The 21,406-nt window shown below is 39.9% G+C and overlaps 4 protein-coding genes across 10 annotated transcripts; 2 read left to right on the forward strand and 2 right to left on the reverse strand.

The window, feature by feature from the left end:
* Positions 1-2,625: 2,625 nt before the first annotated feature.
* On the forward strand, positions 2,626-6,727 carry LOC112466586 (potential E3 ubiquitin-protein ligase ariadne-2-like). 3 transcript variants are annotated; one of them, XM_025034754.1, is made up of 7 exons: positions 2,626-2,762; positions 3,403-3,919; positions 4,010-4,241; positions 4,317-4,434; positions 4,550-4,774; positions 4,909-5,121; positions 5,202-6,727. In XM_025034754.1, the coding sequence occupies exons 2-7, from the start codon at positions 3,403-3,405 to the stop codon at positions 5,355-5,357; spliced, it is 1,461 nt and encodes a 486-aa protein (XP_024890522.1). In that variant the 5' UTR covers positions 2,626-2,762; the 3' UTR covers positions 5,358-6,727. The 3 variants fall into 3 exon arrangements, with proteins under 3 accessions (XP_024890522.1, XP_024890521.1, XP_024890523.1); XM_025034753.1 differs by lacking the exon at positions 2,626-2,762 and adding an exon at positions 2,848-3,015; XM_025034755.1 differs by lacking the exon at positions 2,626-2,762 and adding an exon at positions 3,264-3,286.
* A 965-nt stretch (positions 6,728-7,692) lies between these two features.
* Positions 7,693-13,257, forward strand: LOC112466583 (collagen type IV alpha-3-binding protein-like). The gene is made up of 8 exons (XM_025034744.1): positions 7,693-8,280; positions 8,396-8,515; positions 8,791-9,028; positions 9,478-9,761; positions 11,294-11,461; positions 11,784-12,215; positions 12,301-12,433; positions 12,517-13,257. Exons 1-8 carry the CDS (start codon positions 8,005-8,007, stop codon positions 12,642-12,644), a joined length of 1,779 nt encoding a protein of 592 aa, XP_024890512.1. The 5' UTR covers positions 7,693-8,004; the 3' UTR covers positions 12,645-13,257.
* LOC112466584 (actin-related protein 2-like) lies at positions 13,162-18,513 on the reverse strand. 4 transcript variants are annotated; one of them, XM_025034746.1, is made up of 10 exons: positions 18,316-18,513; positions 18,075-18,243; positions 17,812-17,922; positions 17,357-17,374; positions 16,663-16,680; positions 16,019-16,098; positions 15,812-15,947; positions 15,371-15,730; positions 15,002-15,280; positions 13,162-14,922 (listed from the first exon to the last, which is right to left on the reverse strand). In XM_025034746.1, the coding sequence occupies exons 2-10, from the start codon at positions 18,120-18,122 to the stop codon at positions 14,752-14,754; spliced, it is 1,221 nt and encodes a 406-aa protein (XP_024890514.1). In that variant the 5' UTR covers positions 18,123-18,243; positions 18,316-18,513; the 3' UTR covers positions 13,162-14,751. The 4 variants fall into 4 exon arrangements, with proteins under 4 accessions (XP_024890514.1, XP_024890515.1, XP_024890516.1 ...); XM_025034747.1 differs by lacking the exon at positions 17,357-17,374; XM_025034748.1 differs by lacking the exon at positions 16,663-16,680.
* Positions 18,514-20,147: 1,634 nt separating this feature from the next.
* On the reverse strand, positions 20,148-21,392 carry LOC112466585. Of its 2 annotated transcripts, XM_025034752.1 has the most exons (3): positions 21,285-21,392; positions 20,914-21,203; positions 20,148-20,831 (listed from the first exon to the last, which is right to left on the reverse strand). In XM_025034752.1, exons 2-3 carry the CDS (start codon positions 21,199-21,201, stop codon positions 20,541-20,543), a joined length of 579 nt encoding a protein of 192 aa, XP_024890520.1. In that variant the 5' UTR covers positions 21,202-21,203; positions 21,285-21,392; the 3' UTR covers positions 20,148-20,540. The 2 variants fall into 2 exon arrangements, with proteins under 2 accessions (XP_024890520.1, XP_024890518.1); XM_025034750.1 differs by having other exon boundaries at positions 20,914-21,392.
* Between the last annotated feature and the right edge of the window lie 14 nt (positions 21,393-21,406).

The raw sequence follows: 21,406 nt of genomic DNA on the forward strand, positions 1-21,406 counted from the left end.
TAGGAACATACGTGACTTTCGCTGAAAAAAGGATGTTTTTAACGTGTAAGTACTTCCGGCCTCGCGGAGTTGAAAAGGGGGAACGGCGCGAGACGCGCGTTGGCGGCTAACAATAACAATCGAAATTATCGCGAGAATGATTTTACGGTGCGGCGAACTTAATTTGTGAGAAAATTTCAGATTACATCGTTTGTATAGCAGTAATAAAATATTAATAGTAAATTATTACTTATGTAATACAAGATAATTGTATTTAATTACGATTAATTCCGATAAATCGAATAATTATAAGAGGAGCATGAAAAAAATGAAGAAAATGATTACAACTCTCGTTACATTTTCCATTCCATTTTTGTGTAACTCTTTTCCGACGTCATCTCCATCGAAACTGATTAACATGCGCAACAGATTCGACGATAAACGTATCCTCTTTGTGTGAAATTCGAATCTCGCTCTCCCTACAAATAAAACGTCACGTTGTAAATTTGCAATTTATAGAATGCACAGACTTTTCGGGTTTCAGAAGAGAATTGTTTCGCGTCGCCTACTTGTTGCAATTTAAAATTGTTTCTATCTCGCTAGGCGAGAGCATTTCAATTTCTACCATTCGTATATACGCATCGCGAACCAAATATTGAGCGATTGAAAATGAAATAACCAGCACGGTTGGAGCTACGAAGAGAGGAGATGAAAAATCTCGGATATCCGAGAGTCAAGTATACGCACCTCCGTTTAACGTTGCCGAGTTCCTCGCCAGTTTCCGGCCTCAGTGGAATCGCTTCCGGCACTTCTCGACACTTCCGGTACCAGCGAGAACCCGCGGGACTCGGGACTCGCGTCCCGTTGAAAATTTTCCTTTCGTCTTCTTCGCGACGACGCGCCGACCGGCGTGTGCACGGAAATGCTCGCGCGCGCACGTACAGGAGAAGGAGAGAAATAGCGCGTCTTTCCTTATAAACACTTAACGTTTCACTCGGTGCGCGCGCGTGCGAGGCGTTCGGCACGGAGTCGAGCGGATCGCGGTTCACCGTCGCGCGTACGCAACCGGAGCATGATCGCTGCCGATACTCTTTTAAATCGGCGATCGCGTGGCTCGCGCGTCTCGACGGGGCGCGGCGCCGGGGAGCTCGTACATACGTACGTGGGCACTCGCGCCGATCGTGACGTTCAGCGACGGTGAGAGACCATGAGAGACTCGCGATTGACGGACGCGACTGACGGTCCCGCGGATTTCAAGCGGGGCGCACCGCGTCGCGCGACGGACGCGAGAGTTTTCAAGTCGTGCGGCGCGGCGAAGCGGGCGAAGAGAGACGGCGAGAAAGGGGGGGGCGGGGTGGGGCGAGGAGGTGGGCGAGGCGGCCAATGGTTCTCCTCGCGGCCCGTTCCCCGTGCCCCGCGCGGCGAGGAGAGGGAATGAGGGAAAGAACGGATCGGGAAGAAATGGGGAAGAAGGAGAGAACAAAGAGGAACGGTACGGGGCGGCGAACCGCGGCGGTGTCGCCATCTGAACGTGACCGCGGAAACCTCTGCGTCGCGGCGTCGTAGAAATCCGCGGATAATGCAGATTGAGGGTTACCGAGGTCGATCTCGGTCGATAACTCGTTTGCCGAACGATTCGAGAAATCGAAGGATTTTAATTGCGTCGCGTTCAATGAATTCCGCATTCCTCGGATGGTTTTAATTGGAATTAGTCGTCTACGTACATTTCTACGAACGCAGGTTAATTTTAATCTTGGTTTAACTTTATTTTTCATCTTTTCCTAGTTCTAAGAGTTAGAAGAAGATAAAAAGTAAGTTGGACCGAGATTAAAGTTAATCTACATCGGTAGAAATGGACGTTATATTGTGATAAGTTTTATTTAGATCACAATTAGGAGGCAACGGGCGTTAAAATAATCTCAAGAAGTGTAAGAGAAGTTTTCTTGAAAGCTTCCAATGGGACAATAGTTCGTCCCGAAAATAATTTGTACGGTTCAATCAAAGATTTGAAACGATTGACTAATTAACAAATATTAGATATTCTATATATTTCATATAATTATATCATGCATACACGATACACGGACAAACATCAATTGAATCGGTTCATCGCAATTAGATTAGTCGCATTTGCCTAAGCGCTTTTCCAGGAAGAAGCCAGCTATACTGAGAATCACATTATACCAAGAATTAACCCAAGGCAGAGCCGTGTGACGTCATTAATCGCTTCCCGGACGATTTCCTCCCTCTTCCTCCCTTCCTCCTCTAATCCCGCAATATATGTAACATTATTTCTTTCAGGACGGAAAAGCAGGAGGTAACGCGAAAATACATATAACAATCGGCGAGAGGAGCTGGTTCTCCGTATTCCCAAATCGTACGATCGCGCTCAGCTGTTTCGCCGCGCGTCAGGTGACTTTGACGTTCTTATCTGCTATGCGGTTAAATGGGGAGCATCTGTGTAACATATGTGTATACATACATACATATACGATTTCACACGCGTACGTACGCGTGCGCGCGCGCGCGCGCGAAAGGGGAGAGATCGTCGAGAGACAGAGAGGGGGAGAGAGGGAGAAGCGATGCGCTCTCGCGTGCTCGTGCTCCGTCCGCGTCCGCTCGCTTACAACAGTTACGCGGCCGCCGGTGGAGGATAATTCGCTCGCGCAGCAGCCCCCCTTTCGACGATCCGTGCACGGGTCAGCTCGCACGCGGAAACGGGCGCATAAATGCATCTTTCTTGATAACCCGGGCAAGCGCAGCCGATTGAGCCGATCGAGAAGGTGGGTCTCTCTGTCTCCCTCCCTCCCTCTCTCTCCCCGAAGGAAAAAGGAAAAAAAATAGAGAACGACGGTCCCCCCGTCGCGTTCGCTCGCGCACGAAACCGTCACAACGCACCCTCACGTCGCGCATCCACGCGACGCGACGGCATTGCCGTTTGTGAAACAGCGCGAGAGAGGGAGAGCGCGAGAGAGAAAGAGAGAGAGAAAGCTCGAAAGGACAGGCAGATTGCGAGAGAAAAAAAATACGCGAATGGTAAATCCGCGAAAGCTTTCTCCCCTCGACGCGCGCCCGAAACGCTCGGCGACGAGAGACGAGAGAGCGTTCTCTTTACGCGCGTCGCGTGCCTGTCCGCCGAGGGGGTTCCAGGTTCCAACGTGAATTCCCGTGCCCGACTGTGCCCGACAATTCGGATCCCGTCCCCTCGTGTCCCGTTTAGCTCGTCGCGACTCGAGCCGTTTCGTCGTTCTCGGATCGCGAGAGACTCGAACTCAAACTTTCACGGTCGTAAAGGTTATGCCGAAAGGTGCTTCCCTCGGTGCCTCCTGAGACTCTCGTCTCGGCGTCACGTTTAGCGTTTTCCAGCGTGAGAGACGCTCTAACGAGCCTACCGACTAACGCGCGTAATGTTTTTCTATGCAGATGTCAAGCGAGAATGACAGCGAGATGGATTGCTCGGACTCCGACTGCGGGGACACGGGCTACGAGGACTATTACAGCATCCAGCCGTGGGGGGGCGGCGACGTGGACAACGACGTGGATCCCGAGCAGAACAGGAGGGACCCGGAGTACGCGGTGTACGACTGCCTGCGAGTCGAGGAGGTGGAGCGGCTTCTGAACGAGAGCGTGGAGGTGTTGAGCAATAGCCTCCACGTCACGCCGTCCCTGGCCAAGGTGTTGCTGCACGCGCACAACTGGGCGTCCCAGGATATCGTCACAAAGTACCGTACCAATGCTTCCAGTTTATTGATCAGTTCGAAGATTAAGCCTACCCCGGAACAAGTGCCAGGAACGAAGAGCCAGCGGGGCGGCGTGTGCTTGGTCTGCATTACGGTTTACCCAGCGGACAGATTTTCTACGCTCACGTGCGGACACTCGTTTTGCAAAGACTGTTGGTGTATGCATTTTGAAGTACAAATAACTCAAGGTATATCTACCGGTAAGTAATGTCGTTCCGTTCAGATTCCACTTACGGTTTACCCTGCTGATTTTCAAACATCTATCGGCCGTAATCCCTCGCCTTGCCCAGGTATAAGCTGCATGGCACAAGATTGCGACGTCCTAGCTCCAGAGGACTTTGTCCTTTCCCTACTTACTAAGCCTAACATGAGAGATAGGTATCAGCAGTTTGCCTTCCGCGATTACGTCAAGTCTCATCCACAGCTACGATTTTGTCCCGGTCCAAATTGCCAAATAGTTTTGCGCTCGAAGGAACAACGAGCGAAGAGAGTCATGTGTTCATCGTGTAAAACTGTATTCTGGTAAGCAATCTCGGATATACGCCGAACGTTTTATTGTCACAAGAGCGAGCGAAAACACTTTTTTTGTAATTCCAGCTTCCGATGTGGTATGGATTACCATGCACCTACCGATTGCGGTACAATTAGGAAATGGTTGACGAAATGCGCGGATGATTCCGAGACGGCGAATTACATTAGTGCTCATACCAAAGATGTGAGTATCTCGCGTTGCTGCCCGCGAGAGCAGCTTATGAAACGTGACGGGAGATGTTCGATGCATCGTAAAATCTGCACGGAGATACTCAATGCATCGTAAAATCTGTTTGCAGTGTCCAAAATGTCATATCTGCATAGAGAAGAACGGTGGCTGCAACCACATGCAATGTTACAATTGTAAGCACGACTTCTGTTGGATGTGCCTTGGAGATTGGAAAGCACACGGCAGCGAGTACTACGAGTGTTCGCGTTACAAGGAGAATCCGAACATCGCGCATGAGAGCGTTCACGCGCAAGCGAGAGAAGCTCTCAAGAAGTACCTTCACTATTACGAGCGAGTAAGTCCTAAGAAGTACCTTCACTATTACGAGCGAGTAAGTCCTTCGCGGTAATTTAGCCCTTAGACCGTACGTCCGTTCCAGTTTTTATATTTTCCGCTTGCAACGCCTTATGTTTTTTTTTTCCTTTCCAGTGGGAGAATCATAGCAAGTCGTTGAAGTTGGAGGAGCAAACGTTGGAGGGGATTAAGATGAGAATTAACAATAAGGTGATGAATGCGAGCGGTACGTGGATAGATTGGCAACATCTGTTCGAGGCGGCGTCGCTCTTAGCGCGTTGCCGTTACACCTTGCAATACACGTATCCGTATGCCTATTACATGGAATCTGGCCCGCGTAAAGAACTGGTAAGATCTCGCGATAATAATAATAATATTCGACGATACATGTAATAACTGATGACAAATGGAATCATCTTGCTTAACAGTTCGAGTATCAACAAGCTCAATTAGAGGCGGAAATAGAGAATCTCTCGTGGAAGATCGAACGAGCGGAAACAACGGATCGAGGAGATCTAGAGAATCAAATGGACATTGCGGAAAAGCGTCGCGTTACTTTATTGAAAGATTTCCTCGAGGTGTAATTAATTGTGTGAGTGCTAGCTTCATTCTCAGTCGCAGTCTACGAAATCTAATCTAAAAGATCGGATCATAATAGTAATCTTTTATTTTTCAAATGTCATTTATCTGCAATTTATAGTGTTTTATATTTTATAATTATTTCAGTTCTGAAGGAGAATTATCTCTGTTTTGTAATAAGAGACAATTTGTGTGTGATGCGACTGTAAAAACTAGGTAATTTTATCCAAGTATTATCGGTACAGGAAATAATTTAGCAACGCCATGTCCTCTGAATCGTTGTTTGAATCTGATATGACATGGAGATTGTAACAATCTTGATGTATGTACATTAGTATTGATTTCAAGCTGAAAGCGAATCTTTTTCACGTTTCACCGAAATAATCATTAGGAATATATCTTGTCTTACGCGGTGACGAAGACTGGACTCTACTTAAAATTCCAAGAAACGTTATACAGAATAGACGAAATCGATGAGGAAAGTATTAACCGTATCGACGACTGATTTATCGAAAGATTCGATGCTAATGCGTATATTCCTTTCCTAGTCGTAAGAGTATTTTTCAAAAGCGCGATACAGCGGAAACGTCCCTTTCCTTTTCTCTCGTTCTGTATTCTCACCGAAGTATACATACATTTCTACTGACGTTAATCGCACAGTTCGATAGAAGGCACCGTATAAGAGGTATGAGAGACGTATCGGAGGACCCGTACGTCTTCACTGTTGTTTGCGATCCTCTCTCCGAACCTTATTCGAAGTATTGTCGATGTTTAAAAAGTAACGTTCACGCCCAATGACCGACTAAAAACAAAACAAAAAAAAAATAATAAAGAAAGGAAAGAAACGGTAGCCTAATTTTAAGTACTCCGGTGCCAAGAGATGACGGTACCACCCCGCCGTGTATATATACTAAGCAGAATTAAACGTGTACGTCGTGGGATAGAAGAAGGGATGCGACGCGTTTTCTATTAAACTAGATTTTAAAGAATACATGCAACGATCAAAGTTATCCGCGACACACCTAGCCGTAACCGAACTTACAATATTTTCTAAGCTATTTAAAGACAAAAAAAAATTTAAGGATTCGCTGTACCGTCGTGACTTTTACTTTGCGCCACAACACGCGTTAAAGGAGGGACATAGATGTTCAAATGCCCGAATTTCAAAGTCCATCGAGGTACGATGTTAATAACTGTAACGTCTCGATAAGAGAGCGGCAGTAAAATCCATCAACGTAAAACTATAGGATAATGAGTCGAGCGCGAGAGAGATGAGTCTCTTGATTTGTCCCTCCTTGTATGTAGAACTTCTCGAATGTGCAATGTGGGAAGTAATCACTACCACATAAGGATATTAAAGTATTTGTATAAATTATTACTAATAATAATAATCATATATATATATATTATATATACATATATAAAATTATATATATAAATTCGGATTCACGCAGCTTTTCTTTTGTACTTTCTCAACTCAAAATTTTATCGCATTCATTTTTAAAAGATTGATTTTGATCGCGCGTCCTTATAGCCATAAAAGATTTATTTCAATTTTACTAAATTTCTACTGATATATATATTAATCTCGGTTTTACTTATTTATTTTTTTTATTTTTTATAATTCAAAATTAGAAAGAGATAAAAATTGAGTAACTTAAGATTAATTTTCGAGATTAAAGTTAATCTGTATTGACAAATGGACATAAATTGTATACACAGGCGATTAAACGTCGGTTCGTTAACTTAAAATTGGCGAGATTAATTCAACCGTAGAACTGTTTGAAGTAACATTTTTAATTCGTTATATATAATATCGCTGATATATTATTATTACCAATTGCATTTATTCATCAGTTATTTCGCCTGCATTATCCCTGAATCGTCGCGTGCAACAAATCTTCAAATTTGGTCAACTTTCGTTGCTATCCGTCATATCCGTCGCGTTCCACAGTGCGACGGATATGACGTTTTGACGTTCAAAATGCTCATTGGATATCTTGCTTTTAGTTCCTCGTTGGATCTAAATATAAAATAGAAACCAATCGTAACAAAGAATGAAAGAATCACTATAAACGTTTACTAAACTGCTTTCTCTGCCGAACGCGCAGTCATTACTCTCCGCGTGGCCGTGTTTGGAGCATTCAGCACAATTCGGCATTACTGCTTGAGCTTGAGGGCTATATTTATAGGATATAGGAAGAAGATTGCTCTCCGCGGCGCAAGGCACGTATGTACCACGACTAAAACTATATATATATACTAACTTATACTATAGCGATTTGATGACCCTCCCTCCTCCTACCTCCTACCCACCCCATCACTTTTAACGCGTACGTGTAGACGTGTAGTATACCAGCGCTTCCCCCCCTCGATTGACGTCTCCTGATAAGGGATTTTTGGCGTACAGGTTATGTACGACAGTTGTCAGAGGCGATGTTTTGAGGCGTTCTATCACGCCGTGACAACCCGCTGACCCCCGTCTCGCAAGTCCTCGCCCCGGACCGGAGTCGTTTGTCACGCGAACCGAATCGGCCCCCACCGAGCTCGCGCAGCCCCCTCGGAATCGCCTTCCAGGCGATGTCAGGAAGCGCTCCCCCAGCCGAGTGCTAAGTCCGTGAGAGATATCGCGATCGAAGAACCCGTTAAAGAATGGCCGATGAAGTGGTGGAGACACCACGGGGCCTCGGTAACGAGGACGCCGAGTGCATCGTTGACGCCGAGATCGACGGCGGCGACGACGACGACTCCGACGGGGTCATAGTTCCGGAACTTCAGGGTACACTATCCAAATGGACAAATTACATACATGGCTGGCAAACTAGATTTATTGTACTCAAAGATGGTACTTTGTCTTATTACAAATCCGAGCAGGACAGCGGGTACGGGTGTCGTGGCTCGATTAGTCTGTACAAAGCTAATATCAAGGTGAGAGGTCGAGATATGTTTTATATAAATACTTATAAATACGTTCGACAATGTAAACATGATACGGCAGGTCAGGCCAATGAACAGTTGCGTTATCCGTTATCCGTTTTAACAGGCACACCAGTTTGACGAATGTAGATTCGACGTGTCCGTGAACGATTGCTTGGTTTGGTATTTAAGGGCAAACAGTCCGGAGGAGAAGCAGCGATGGGTGGACGTCTTGAAGTCTTACAAGGTAATGATATGTAATTTACTTTCGTTTACTTTTATTAATATAATTGTGTGATCAATATAAATTGCATGATTATTGTGTAATTAATATAAATTGTATGATTATTTTCATAAGATGTGCTAAGATTTAATTTGCTGATATTAATCCCGCAATTTTTGTTATTATTTACATATATTTTTATGAGATTTGGTCATTATTTATAAATGAAAATTAGAAATTAACTCTACCGAGTTAGATTTGTGCACCATGCTCAGCAATCTTTGTTTGCCACAAAACAGTCGGAATCCGGTTATGGGAGCGAGAATAGTCTAAAACGACACGGCAGTGCCATTTCGCTCGTGTCGAATACGCAGTCGACAACGAGCGCCGGTAGTCTTACTAAGCGCGGCATTAGAGGGCTGAAGGAAAAGTTGGCCGAAATTGAAACCTTCAGGGACATTCTGATCAAGCAGATCGATACTCTGCAGAAGTATTTTGATAACTGTGCGGAAAATGCCAAGAATACTTCCAAAGAAGGTAATAACTTTTACCTCGTAAACAATCCTTCATATTTCTATCTCTTGTTCAAAATACTTGGAATAGATTTATGACATAAATTTATGTCACAATTTTTTAATGTAACCGTAATTTATAATTTTCAAATGTAACTGTAATTTTTAATTAGGCCTGTTCGTTTTAGCTGAATTTTTTTGCACGGTTCATCTTTCCTCTTTTTCTTTTCACGTTGTAAAGAAAAGGAGAAAAGATGAACTGTGCAACAAGTACAGTTAAAACAAAAGGCCTGTCCTTTTCAGCTGAACTTCTGCGCGGTTCATTTTTTCTCTTTTTCTTTTCACGTTGGAGAGAAAAAGATGAACCGTGCAAGAAGTTCAGCTGAAAAGGACAGACCTAAACAGGCCTATTGTTACACGAAATATTTTGAAAAAGCTTTAATGTAATTAATTTTATTGCGATAAATTTCACAGAAAAGAAAATTGAGACAATGTTCAATCCGGCTGAACAATCGGTGGACTTCAAAGGGGAAGCTATAACATTTAAAGCCACCAGCGAAGGGGTGTTGGCAACCTTGCAACACTGTGTCGAATTGATGGTGCAGCGGGAGGATGCATGGCGCCGTAGATGGGAGAAAGAAGTTGAGAAGAAACGGAAGTTGCAAGAACTTTATAAAGTTCTGAAAGATCAAGTTGCCATGCATCACAACGGCTCTCCGAGACCTAGGGTCGTTATACACGGGGGTCCTGATTACGAGGTTGGTTTTCTCTCTTTTTTTTTTTATTGTCTCGTGATTTCTGTTTTAAATATGTATGTATTGTTCCCGAAAATGAATTACAATTTCGTACACAACCTCATTCTTTAATCAACCTCTTGTAAGTCAAAGTATTTGGTTTGAAGCCGAAAAACGCGAAATAAATAAATAAAAAATAAATCGTGGCGTATATGGGGTGAAAGTCAGAATTGAACCCGAGATCCGCTGATTATAATTCGATCCGTTTCTATAACCACATGTTATGGAGCCACGTGTTATGGAGCCACGTGTTGCCCCAAATTTTTAAATTCTAAATACTTGTATTTTATATAATTCTAAATATTTGTATTTAGAATTATAAAATCCTAAAACAAAATTCTAAATACTTGTATTCAGAATTATAAAATCCCAAAATAAAATAAGAATTTCACAAAATAGAAAATTTGGGGTAACACGTGATCCCATAACATGTGGCTCCATAACACGTGGCTTCATAATATATGGCTATAGAAGCGGATACAAGTATTTAGAATTATTTAAATACGCGATAAGTCGTCATAATAGAATTAAAAACAAGAAAAAATTTAAGAATTAAAAAAATACTTTTGCTCAATATGGTTATAAAACTTCTAATGCTTATGTTTATTCAATATGGACAAATCTATCCGTTTAAGTTGTTTGTCCACTACATTATATAACACTTTAACAGCACGTACACAACTATCACTTATATAACTATTAATATTGTGATAACGAAAATACTAAAGAGATATGAACCAACTTACATGAAATTGATCAATTGTGTTTCATATAGGAGTGTCATTGGAAAAATATCTCGTGCTAAAGGTGTTTTTGAAGTTAATTGTTATGTATAATTATTAATTTTTGAGAAACTAACATTTTTTGTTGATATTTTTGATGATAAGAATTCATCAGAATATTTATTTTCTATATTTTTATTCGTATATAGATATATACATATGTGTACAAAGGTAAATTATTACTTTTTTCCCAAATTCTTGAATTTTTTATTATATTACAAGTACTTTTATACGAAGATAATATTTTTAGTTACTCATTTATAAAAAATTCTTTACGACATCGTAATTGAATTTCTCTGTAGATGACATAAGTAGCGCCTATGTGTTAGAAAGTAAGAGGAATTTCTGACTATATTTCGCAATTATGAATTAGGTCACTACTTTGGAAATCTTTTGCCTGCTTAGTATCCTCCAGACTACTAAGGAGTACAGACTTATGTATTTACTTCTCATCTAAATATCTGTGTATTATTTCAATTTTATTATTATAAATTTTAATAATAGAAAAATGAAGATAAAGATAAAGTTTTATAATGTGAGTTTTTAATTGTATATAGAATAGTGATATTTAAATGTGTATAGGATTACTTTATGAGTTCATGTATTATGTCATGTATTATATCATGTGAATTATAAATTAGGATTCACAGAGATAAGTAAGCATTAAAATTATGTAACTTTTTTTCAATAACGTTTTGAAACTTTATTTTTAAGGAAGGTCCGCACAGCGCTCTTTGCGATGAAGAATTTTACGATGCCGTCGAGACGGGTCTGGACAAAATCGAGGAGGAGAATCAATTAAGGGATCGTTTAAAACAGAAATCTGTTTCAATTTTGACGTCCCCCACCACAACAGCGTCTACGCACAGGCTATGGCCAGAGGTAATTACATCTCTTTTGCATTTCTCTGATTTTATTCTTATTATTATTGAGAATGTACTTTCATTAATAATTATTATAAAAAAAAATAAAATAAATATTAAATAAAAGGATATTAAATCGCTTTCTTAATGTTCTTTTTTTGTGGCAACATGTGATAATATATATTTGTAATTTAATTTCTGTACGACAATAGTGTGTAGAATGTTAACATAAATAAATTTTTGATTGATGTTAATTTCTAAATAACAGTTATCGTTAATCATATTTGTGGTATAATTGAACCGCTTACATCTTTTGATTATTTCTTATTGCCAATTTGTAGATAGAGAAAATTACGATGGAGCAGCTGCATTACGCTCGGCTCGGCGTAGGCGGAGCGGGTGGCTGGCAATTATTTGCCGAAGACGGTGATATGCGAATGTACCGGCGGGAGGAGGAAGCCGACGGACTGGTCGTAGATCCTCTCAAAGCGTGTCACGTCGTCAAAGGGGTGACCGGTCACGAGGTCTGCAAGATATTCTTCAGTCCCGAATACAGGAGTGGTTGGGAAGCCACCTTGGAGGACATGGCGATCGTCGAGAACATTTCCAAGGACACACTGTTATTTCTGCAAACGCACAAACGTATCTGGCCGGCGAGCCAGCGCGACGCGTTGTTTTGGTCGCACATCCGCCGGGTGTCCGATGATCAGGATCGCGACGCACACGATCTGTGGATAGTCTGCAATCACAGTACTGAACATCCCGATCATCCGGTATGTATTATACGTTTCATGCAGAAGTTTCTTCGTTTATTAGAACAAGTTACAGCAAGTTGCTAAGTGAAATTAATCGTTGCAGCCAAATGGGGGTAAATGCGTGAGAGTTTATCTGACGGTTTGTCTCGTATGCCAAACATTTATCGATCCCCCGAAAGACGAAGAGGAAATAAAGAGGGAGAACATTACGTGTAAAATAACGTACTGTTCAGTTGGTGAGTATATTGATGTTCAGTAATTTAATCGCCGTTTCATTCGTTTCTTTTCATGCGTATATATAATTTGATTTGAATTTCAGTAAATCCGGGTGGATGGGCCCCGGCAGCCGTTTTACGGGCCGTTTACAAGAGGGAGTATCCAAAGTTCCTTAAGCGTTTCACGAACTTTTGTATCGATCAATGCAAGAACAAGCCGATCACATTCTGAATGTGACCGATAAGAAGAAAGAAAAAGAAAAGAACTTCAATGTTTTCCATCCAATTCCTTATTCACTATCTCGAAGTGTCTTCACGTGATTACTGTAAAAACAAGTTTGTATTGTTACATACTGTAGGAATTGTAGAACGGCCATTACAACGTAAGTGATACCGTTTTGTATATTACCTTTTCTTTTTTTATTTGCTTAAGATAATCGACTTATATAGCTTGCGAATGCAGAAGGGGGGGGAGACGAACCGTTATGTTAAAAGCCATTTATGATATAAGTGAGTGTATAGCAATTATATACACTTGAAAAAAAAAAAAAACGACTTCGATGAAGCACGCGTGGCTACAGCACCGTTTACAGACTATTTTTTTTTCTCTTCGAATAACAGCCTGTTATATTTGTCATACAGAACGTTGTCGCAAAATCCAATTGTACAAATCTTTAACGAAAATTGGATACATTTATCTCTTGTTACACATTACAATCTAATTAAACGCTGAATTGTATAATACCAGATTGTACTGTTATTTTTATTCGGACATAAAAACGTGTACATTGCTATGCGATATAAAGGTCACATGGAAAAACGTAATAAAGACTGTTGTAGATTTATTATAAAATAATCATTTCCACATCGTGCCCATTCGTCAAACCTTTCATCTCATACATTCTCGTACAAAAAGAGCACAGGAAGGTGAGCATGAAATAGGTGAAACAAATTCATTTCTGTCAATAAACGAAACATAAGAAATTATATATACAGTGTACAAAATTCTCTCCCTCAAATAATCTTTTAATTTATGTATTTTACGAGGTAATTTTAACAAAAAATTCAATTCTTGCATAACTTTTTAAAATATTAAATCTCGCATAATAAATGTCCGATTTATGATCTTCAATTATGATTCTTTAAAGAGGAGCAAATATTTCTTCTTATAGAAAGTAATAATATGACTTAGTAAAAATAGAAAATAATTGTAAAAAATTACATTTATCTGTACAATACACCTTACGAAAGAATATCCAAAAGTAAATGCATATCTTAAAACTTTTTGTGTTGCGTGAAATAATAACTATAATATATGTATACTTATATATAAAGTATAATTAATGGTAATAATTGACTGAAATTAAAAAGATCGCAGACCTGCATGTGAGTGTGACAATAATGAGCACATAAACAAGTATGATATGAGAACCAAATTGGAATCATTGTATTGTAAAATATTTTGCGATACACGTATAATTAAAATTTTATGTTTTCATTCTATGATTCTATGCATTGTTGCTTATAATAAGAAAAAGTTGTAAATATCTCAACATTCCATATATACAAATCTAACTATTTAATTTCAAACAGTTTTTAATCAACAACAGATTAATGGCTATTTTCACTTATATTACGTATAATTCATGTTTCATAACATGTATGCATATGAAATAGGGACTTTAAATGTAAAGTCACGCACCGATCATGCTTGCGGTTTTTTCTTTACATATTACCGTAATGGAAAGGCAGATAGTGTTTCACATCGAATGAAATCGTTTTTACAATTTCAATTGTATTTACACCTTTTTTTTAGAGAATAGTATGACAAATACAAGGAAATAGGAATGAAGTTTTTTCATCAGGTATCACGTAAGTAACAATAAAACTTAATCGATATGTTGAACATTTACCTGAGAGCTATAAATACACATTAAATGCAACATCGTTTTCATACCTGATTGACGAAAGTATTTCACTCGAAAACTATCCGAAATATGACGAAATCACGATTTTATTAAATTAATATTTAATGTTCACATTCAATATTTTACTGGAACCATGATACTCGACTGTACCTTCTTCGAAATCCTTCATCTTTTGCCGTACTTATTTGAAATTATATCACGTTTAATCAAAGAGTACATTAGTTTACTAGAGTATCAAACAGCTAGTAAGTCTTTTAAAGTACTTCTCTTAAAGTACCTTTTTACAATTACATAACAAATCATAAAACTGCGGCGCAAGTCTAACTCTCAAGAACGACGTTTTTTTTTTAGGTATAAAAAACACTCGATTGCTCATTAAAAATTTCGTAGCCTACATTACTATGACTTTCCTTATGATTCGTAAGAGCCTAATTTCTTTAATACACTAAGACCCTTCTCTTCGTATTCCTCCCGCGTTATCCACACGGAATCACGGTCTTTCGTTATTTCCGCTAATACAGCACCACCCATGAAAACCATGTCCTTACGCCGAGGTGAGTCTTCAATTTTTATTTTAAATTTCTGTAAAAAAAATTTAGTACGTAGTACAGGCATCTGCAGTATACATATATATTAGTACTATTAATTATGATACACTTACACTCAATTTAGTGATATCATTCTTTAATACTCTTTGAAGATAAAGCTGCTTCATTTCTCGTTCAAGCCTCGATGGAAGCCCCGGATACATTGTACTACCGCCGCTCAGAACGATGTGCTTGTATAGCTCGCTTCTGATATCGATATCAGCCGCTTGAATTGTGCTAAATACCAGCTCGGCTATTCCCTGCGCCTCGACATTAATCAAATGAGGCTGAAAGAGCGCTTCCGGTGCCGCAAATCTCTCACCGCCCACTTTGATCACACGCCCGTCAGGAAGCTAAAATATTCACAACAATTTGTATATCTTAGTAAAAATTACTTAAATATTAATAAAATTACCGTATACGCATAATAATATTTTACTTACGGTATAGGATTCTACTAATACAGTGGTTTCAAGAGCCAACTTCTCTTCGGTTTCTATGTTGTAACCGATGTAACATAGTTTCTCCTTCAACATTCGTACCGTCTCAAAATCGGCCGAGTGATTGAACGCGTAGCCGCGCAGCAGCAGCAATTTAATTAAATACATCGTAATATCGCGTCCGGCTATATCCAACCGTCTGGTCAAATGTGGCAGAGCGTACTCCTCGAACACGGGGCAAATGTGCGTGACACCGTCGCCGGAATCCACAACGACGCCGCTGATCAAGCCCTGAGCGTATAACGTCAGTACTGCCTGAATCGCGATGTACGTCCCAGCGAAACCGTACTTCTCAAACATCACCTTGAAATAACATCGTGTTTATTAAGGTTTTCAATTCGTATGAGTTTAACTTAACTTTTACCGGATTGTGCAACGTATTACCTCTATCATCTTTTCTCTATTCGTGATGGGATTCATCGGTGGTTCGGTTAACAGAATTTTACATTCCTTAGGATTAATGTTCATCTTCTCCTTGCCGAACGTGTAGTCCCACACGTGACACATGTCTTCCCAGTTTCTATCAAGTGTCGAATGTTATTGCAGTGATTTATGTCAAGTACAAGTAGCCGATACAAGATATGTACATACCTGACAATCCCATTTTGCATTGGGTAACTTATCTCTAACATAGAACGAAGTTTACTCGCTTCATCGCCAACCATTAAGTCCTGTGTGACAATAATATATGATTATCAAAACTCTGCGTGCATCACCTAGATATAATTATATTCATTTTACGAAGACAACATTACAATTTTGTACACAGTCAGTAAATATATCTGTAGTACAAAAATTCTAAGTATTTAAACTACACTGGCTAGCTAAATATCCAAAGTGTGTGCGATAAATCTGCTTTCATTACATATGATAGGAAGAAAATTAAAATAATTCCTGATATGTAAAATTTTGCTCTATCAGATTTCATAACAGATATTTAAAAAAATAAACATTTCCGATTATTTTTTATATACCAAGAACTAGCTAATGTTTTCATAGAATCTCATGGTTCACAGTATAATCGTAATATATTACTTCTGTGAGACTCTGGTTACAGGAACTCAGGAAAGTATTTTATATCAAATCAGTTTCCAAACGTGTGTATACCTAAGTCCTTTGGAAAAAGTTTGTCGAACTACATCGTACTACAATACTTCCACGCCTACGGTCGGAAAAACATTCTTCCTCGTTAAAACACTGATGTATATAGCATCAAAAAAGTACAATAAACTTACAGGCATGTTAAGCACATCCTACGAGAGCAAATGTAAGCACACAAATACATTAGATAATCATAGGAAGAGTATAATATGTATGTAAGTACCCGTACAAGTATAAAAATTGTAATAAACGATATTGTTACGATAAATGTATTAGCAAAGGCAATGGGTGCGTTCAGCCGATACTCCGCTATAGCCTAGCAATCGTGAGCAGTCGCTCGTTTTCTCTCCTTTTAATCCATTGGGTCAAAAGAGAGGAAACGAGCAAAAACGAGCGACTGCTCACGATTGCTAGGCTAGCGGAGTATCGGCTGAACGCACCCAATATCTTTTCGCTTCGTCAAAGCAGACACAACATTTATGTCACTAGAGAATTTTCAAGATCTCTCGCAAGAAAAACATGGCATCCAATACAATGAATGAATTTTCTCACACGTAATGTAAAATCACTCACTTAACGATAACATTGCAGCTTCAAAAAATTGTTAATAAACTCATCAAACGATTAAATATCAAAATGCTATGAGTAATGGTCATCTTACATTTCAAACAAATATTCTCTTTTGTTAGTTAAAACGCCACTCGCCAGTCTCTCAAACTGTTTTATTCAACATCAGTGGACAAGCACGTAGATTATTTTCAGTTGGACTTAAGCGCTTAAGAGGGGGGCAGGGAGAGCACACGACGTAATACTATATAATGGACTTACACGAACGCAATATTCTTGCTGAAAATATAATTATTCTTATTATTCGTCTGAGTACTGCTAAACACGCTCAAACAATTTAAAGCTCCGAGCTCCGAAGATCACATAGACTTTATATATGCAACTTGATCAATAAAAAATTAAATCCTTCCACGGTTTTTTTCATTAAATTTCGAGATATACACTTCTCATCTTTCGTATGGTTCCATAAATCGATTACAGTAGAAATCGAGATTCGCCTTTCATTTATAAATACAACTGTTGTATCATTTGCTTTATATATACCGTTAACTTTTGTGACAAATTGAACATTTAACGATGAAGTATCAAATGGTGATATTTCCGTAAATCGAACATCGACTACTTAACAATAAGACACTCAAGTACGACAACAAAATCGTAATTACTGGCCCTGTGTCCTTAAGCTCGCACGAGTTTGAGTCAATGAACCTACGTACCTTCACGTCGATGTCGCCGATCTTGTTGACAGCTCTGATTATCGGTCGTCCGACTATAGACGGAAATATAAAGGCAGGGAAGTTGGCGCCGGCGTATCCGCACTTGACAAACTGCAATAAAAAACTGCATCAGTGTTGAGAGTACGCGGACTGTCCGCCTCGATAATAATATAGCTCTAGCTCGGTTACATTCTCTCGCAATCGGTGCAGCGAGACCCTCGCAGAGGCTGCATGCCTCTCGTGAGGGAAACGAGCGGCCTTACCCCGGTGCCATTGTCGCAGACGATGATCTTCCTCCCCTTGCTGTCCATTTTGACGTATTATCCCGTTCAAAAGAATAATTTATCTTTTTCACTCTCTCTTTCTCTCTCTCTCTTTGGCACACTTGTTTAGATAGCCGTCATATCGCCAGTTCCATCGAGTGACTAATACCTGCGGGTTAAAGACAGGGCGTTACCGGTGTGCGGCACCAAAGCGACAGACGTTACTCTCGACCGTATTTACCGTTTCGTATCATCAGCCGGCGACTCGCGCGAGGGTAGCGGAATCCAGCGCGAAAACGGGAAGGGAAGAAAAAGGGAAATTGACGTCCCCGGACGTGGAATTTACTCGGCGCACACGAGGAACGGCGGGCGAGCAGATCCGAGTATTCCGAGTAAACTCAAACCGAGAGCCTCCATCGTTGGGGGAGACAATGAAAAAGGCCTATCCTCATGAACGGACAAACGCGCGAGCGGCAAGCGGAATCCGCCAATCATAGAGGTCACGAACTCCGGAAACTTCGAAATGTGGAGCTGCCGGTTTTGGAGCTCTTGACCGTGATTGGTCGACGAGAGCCTGTCGCTTATTATCCCGAGCCAATGGCGTGCGAGTTGCGCTATAAAAATTGCATCGTGCGCGATCGGCTTTAGATCCATTCTTTGCAGCATACTTTGCGTTTAAAATGAGATAGATGTATAATTCTAATATAAATAGACATCGGAGATGAAAAGTTAAGAAATTAAAGAGATCTTATATTCATAAGAAATTTATTCTCCGTAGCTGAACTTTCTGCATCTTCAATTCCTCTTCTTTCTCTGTTCAACATTTAATTGTAAAGACATAAATATATAGGAATATTTTTAAATTTATATATCTTAATATTTCATACTTATTACATAATTATTCCTATATATTTATATATCCTAATATATATTTTTATTTTAATATGCTCCAAATTGTGCGCAGGGCCTAAAGTTTTCGAATTTCCATGGCACAGACTAGGTTAGGTTAGGTTAAGTTAAGTTAGGTTAGGTTCAAGGCGCTTCCATGCAAGCTGAGGTTGACAGTTCGACAGGTTCGATGTTTTTAAGTGTTTCCGAATGTCGCGAAGGATTGGAAATCCGTGTGAGGGCAAGAGAAACATTTTTCCGTAACGCGCGTGAGCTATCAAACGTGAAATTAGAGCGTGAATGACGTATACAATAATTACGACGTGCCTCTAACCAATGATCGAATGACGCATATTTTCTTAATTCTTTCGCAACAGTTGATCAGAAATGTCCACAAGATTACTTAATCATAAACCTTTATTTTGGCAAATCGACTGGTGAACGACAGAGTTCGTCTTTTCGTATAAAATCGCAATTTAAAAATCCATTTACACCTTGCGCGTCTGGTCAGTGTTTTTTTCGCAGCCTCATCATTGAACGTCATCGTTGAAATTTCTAGTAGATGACGATTCCAATTTGCTTGCTCACGGTAAACTGGTGATATACATCACTCGGCTCGGACGCGTTGTAACCCTCGCTCAGGGACTTGACGTTTTCGAACGACAACAGATTTATCACGCCCGGAGGTATCCCGGATGTCGAAAACATGTCGCAGTACGGCGCCAGATCGCACGACTGTTTGCTACATATCACGATGACGGAATTGCCGATGATCAAGCTCTGCGCCAATTTGCGAAACAGATCCGTTTCATTCTGCTCCATGAGCGTGATAACGCCCTTCGGCTTGCGGATTCTTATGATCGTCACCCACAGCGGCGGATATTGAGGGATCAATGAATCCTTGTACAGACGTGGGAACGTTGTCCATTTGTGTACTATTTTTGACAATTCGACTTTACTGAAAAGAGAGAAGAGATCAAATTTGTACCGAGTATTACGAGAATATAGCCAAATCTGTCGAGAAAAGATTTTGAAAGTGTCCGCTGCAAATTCTTGTCAACGGAATGCCAGCAGAAGAATGTAACAGAACTTGTCAACAGAATATAATGGCAGAAACTGAGCGGAGTCTGCCGTTTTGTAACTATTTAAATGTTTATAAAGTAACAAAATCTCTGTTTGATTTCTGTCAATGCTCTATCATCAGATTATATCGGCAGGCTGTGCTGGCAAAACACAAGTTTGACGCACAGGTGACACCGGATCTGTGTTGCAGTATCTGAGTAAATCTGCTGCCAATCCGTTGTCCTACCGCGACAGTTTTTGCTCACTGGATAGCCGGACATACCCATTGTATTTCAATGCGGACGAGAACTTGGATAACACTTTCGTTCTGGATTCAGTGGACCACTTACTCCAGGTTTCGAACCCTTTCCTAGCTGATACAACGCATCTGCCAATGTCGTCGCTAGAATAATATTATAAATAAGAAATCTATTACGGATATATATAATTGTTATTGAAATTCGTTGTTAACGTGTTCGGAAGTTCAAGATTTATCGACGGTTAAAGTTAGACGAGTTATGTGAATTTGTACCTTGATGCTTTCGCCGTGAGTACGTCCTTATTTGGCCAATACATGCCTTCCACAGGCGTTTGCCATGTACCGTCGTAAAACAGAAGACTGTGACGGTTTTTAGGTGCATCAGGGTATTCCTTGCCCGGTTTATATACAGGCTTTATCGTGTTTATTATATGTTGATTTTCATCTAACTCGAGATGTCTGTGCAGCGAAATTTTGAATATTTCTACGTGAGGCATCGTCGTCATGCTTTCGTAGAAATCCAATGTATTGATGAGTATAATATTTCTCTATAAAAAAAAAAGAAGATATCATTAATAGCGTTTGAAACAATTTGATGATACTGTGCTGTACAATTTAAATGGAACACACATCTAAGGATGTCGCTAAATTTCTCGCAGCCGTCATATCTTCGGACCAAACGGACGTTACGTTTACTTTATAAAATGTAGGAGGTGTAAGTAACTCTTGCTTAGATTTAAATATGCGAATGGCACTACTGAGACTCGTGAAATATTTATTTCTAAGGAATAAAAAATTGCTTCTTATCGATTGCGGTACCCATATTTTACTTAAATATCGACAGTTTTCAGATATCTTTAAATAGCAAATAACTGCGTATAAATCCGCATCTTCCAGGAGTATCATTTCAACGATCATATCTAAAATATTGAAAATCTTGATTACGAGAGACAAAAATGTATTTTTGAATTATATTGTAAATATGTTTCTTATTCTCTTACGTGAAAGTAGGCTTTTATACTCTCCATATAGATTATTATCTGCCGATGATTTTTTGCTAAAATAGAAAAATAATATATCGATCTATTTCGAAACTCTTTTTGCGTGTTGGATACATTTTTAA

This window comes from Temnothorax curvispinosus, unplaced genomic scaffold (assembly GCF_003070985.1).
Source record: "Temnothorax curvispinosus isolate PA1 unplaced genomic scaffold, ASM307098v1 QBEX01016386.1, whole genome shotgun sequence".
NCBI classification, from domain to species: domain Eukaryota; kingdom Metazoa; phylum Arthropoda; class Insecta; order Hymenoptera; family Formicidae; genus Temnothorax; species Temnothorax curvispinosus.

What these genes read in the sequence shown, in the direction of transcription:
- LOC112466583 (XM_025034744.1), top strand. Translation starts at nt 8,005, where the DNA reads ATGGCCGATGAAGTGGTGGAGACACCACGGGGCCTCGGTAACGAGGAC. An exon ending in ACGTCTTGAAGTCTTACAAG is followed by an intron (nt 8,516 to 8,790) that starts GTAATGATATGT and finishes GCCACAAAACAG; the next exon opens with TCGGAATCCGGTTATGGGAG. An exon ending in AATAACGTACTGTTCAGTTG is followed by an intron (nt 12,434 to 12,516) that starts GTGAGTATATTG and finishes TTTGAATTTCAG; the next exon opens with TAAATCCGGGTGGATGGGCC.
- LOC112466585 (XM_025034752.1), bottom strand. Translation starts at nt 21,201, where the DNA reads ATGATCGTTGAAATGATACTCCTGGAAGATGCGGATTTATACGCAGTT. An exon ending in ATTTAGCGACATCCTTAGAT is followed by an intron (nt 20,832 to 20,913) that starts GTGTGTTCCATT and finishes TTTTTTTTATAG; the next exon opens with AGAAATATTATACTCATCAA.
- LOC112466586 (XM_025034753.1), top strand. An exon ending in TCGTGTAAAACTGTATTCTG is followed by an intron (nt 4,242 to 4,316) that starts GTAAGCAATCTC and finishes TTGTAATTCCAG; the next exon opens with CTTCCGATGTGGTATGGATT. An exon ending in TTAGTGCTCATACCAAAGAT is followed by an intron (nt 4,435 to 4,549) that starts GTGAGTATCTCG and finishes ATCTGTTTGCAG; the next exon opens with TGTCCAAAATGTCATATCTG.
- LOC112466584 (XM_025034746.1), bottom strand. Translation starts at nt 18,122, where the DNA reads ATGGACAGCAAGGGGAGGAAGATCATCGTCTGCGACAATGGCACCGGG. An exon ending in ATGCAAAATGGGATTGTCAG is followed by an intron (nt 15,948 to 16,018) that starts GTATGTACATAT and finishes GACACTTGATAG; the next exon opens with AAACTGGGAAGACATGTGTC. An exon ending in TATTAGTAGAATCCTATACC is followed by an intron (nt 15,281 to 15,370) that starts GTAAGTAAAATA and finishes TGAATATTTTAG; the next exon opens with CTTCCTGACGGGCGTGTGAT.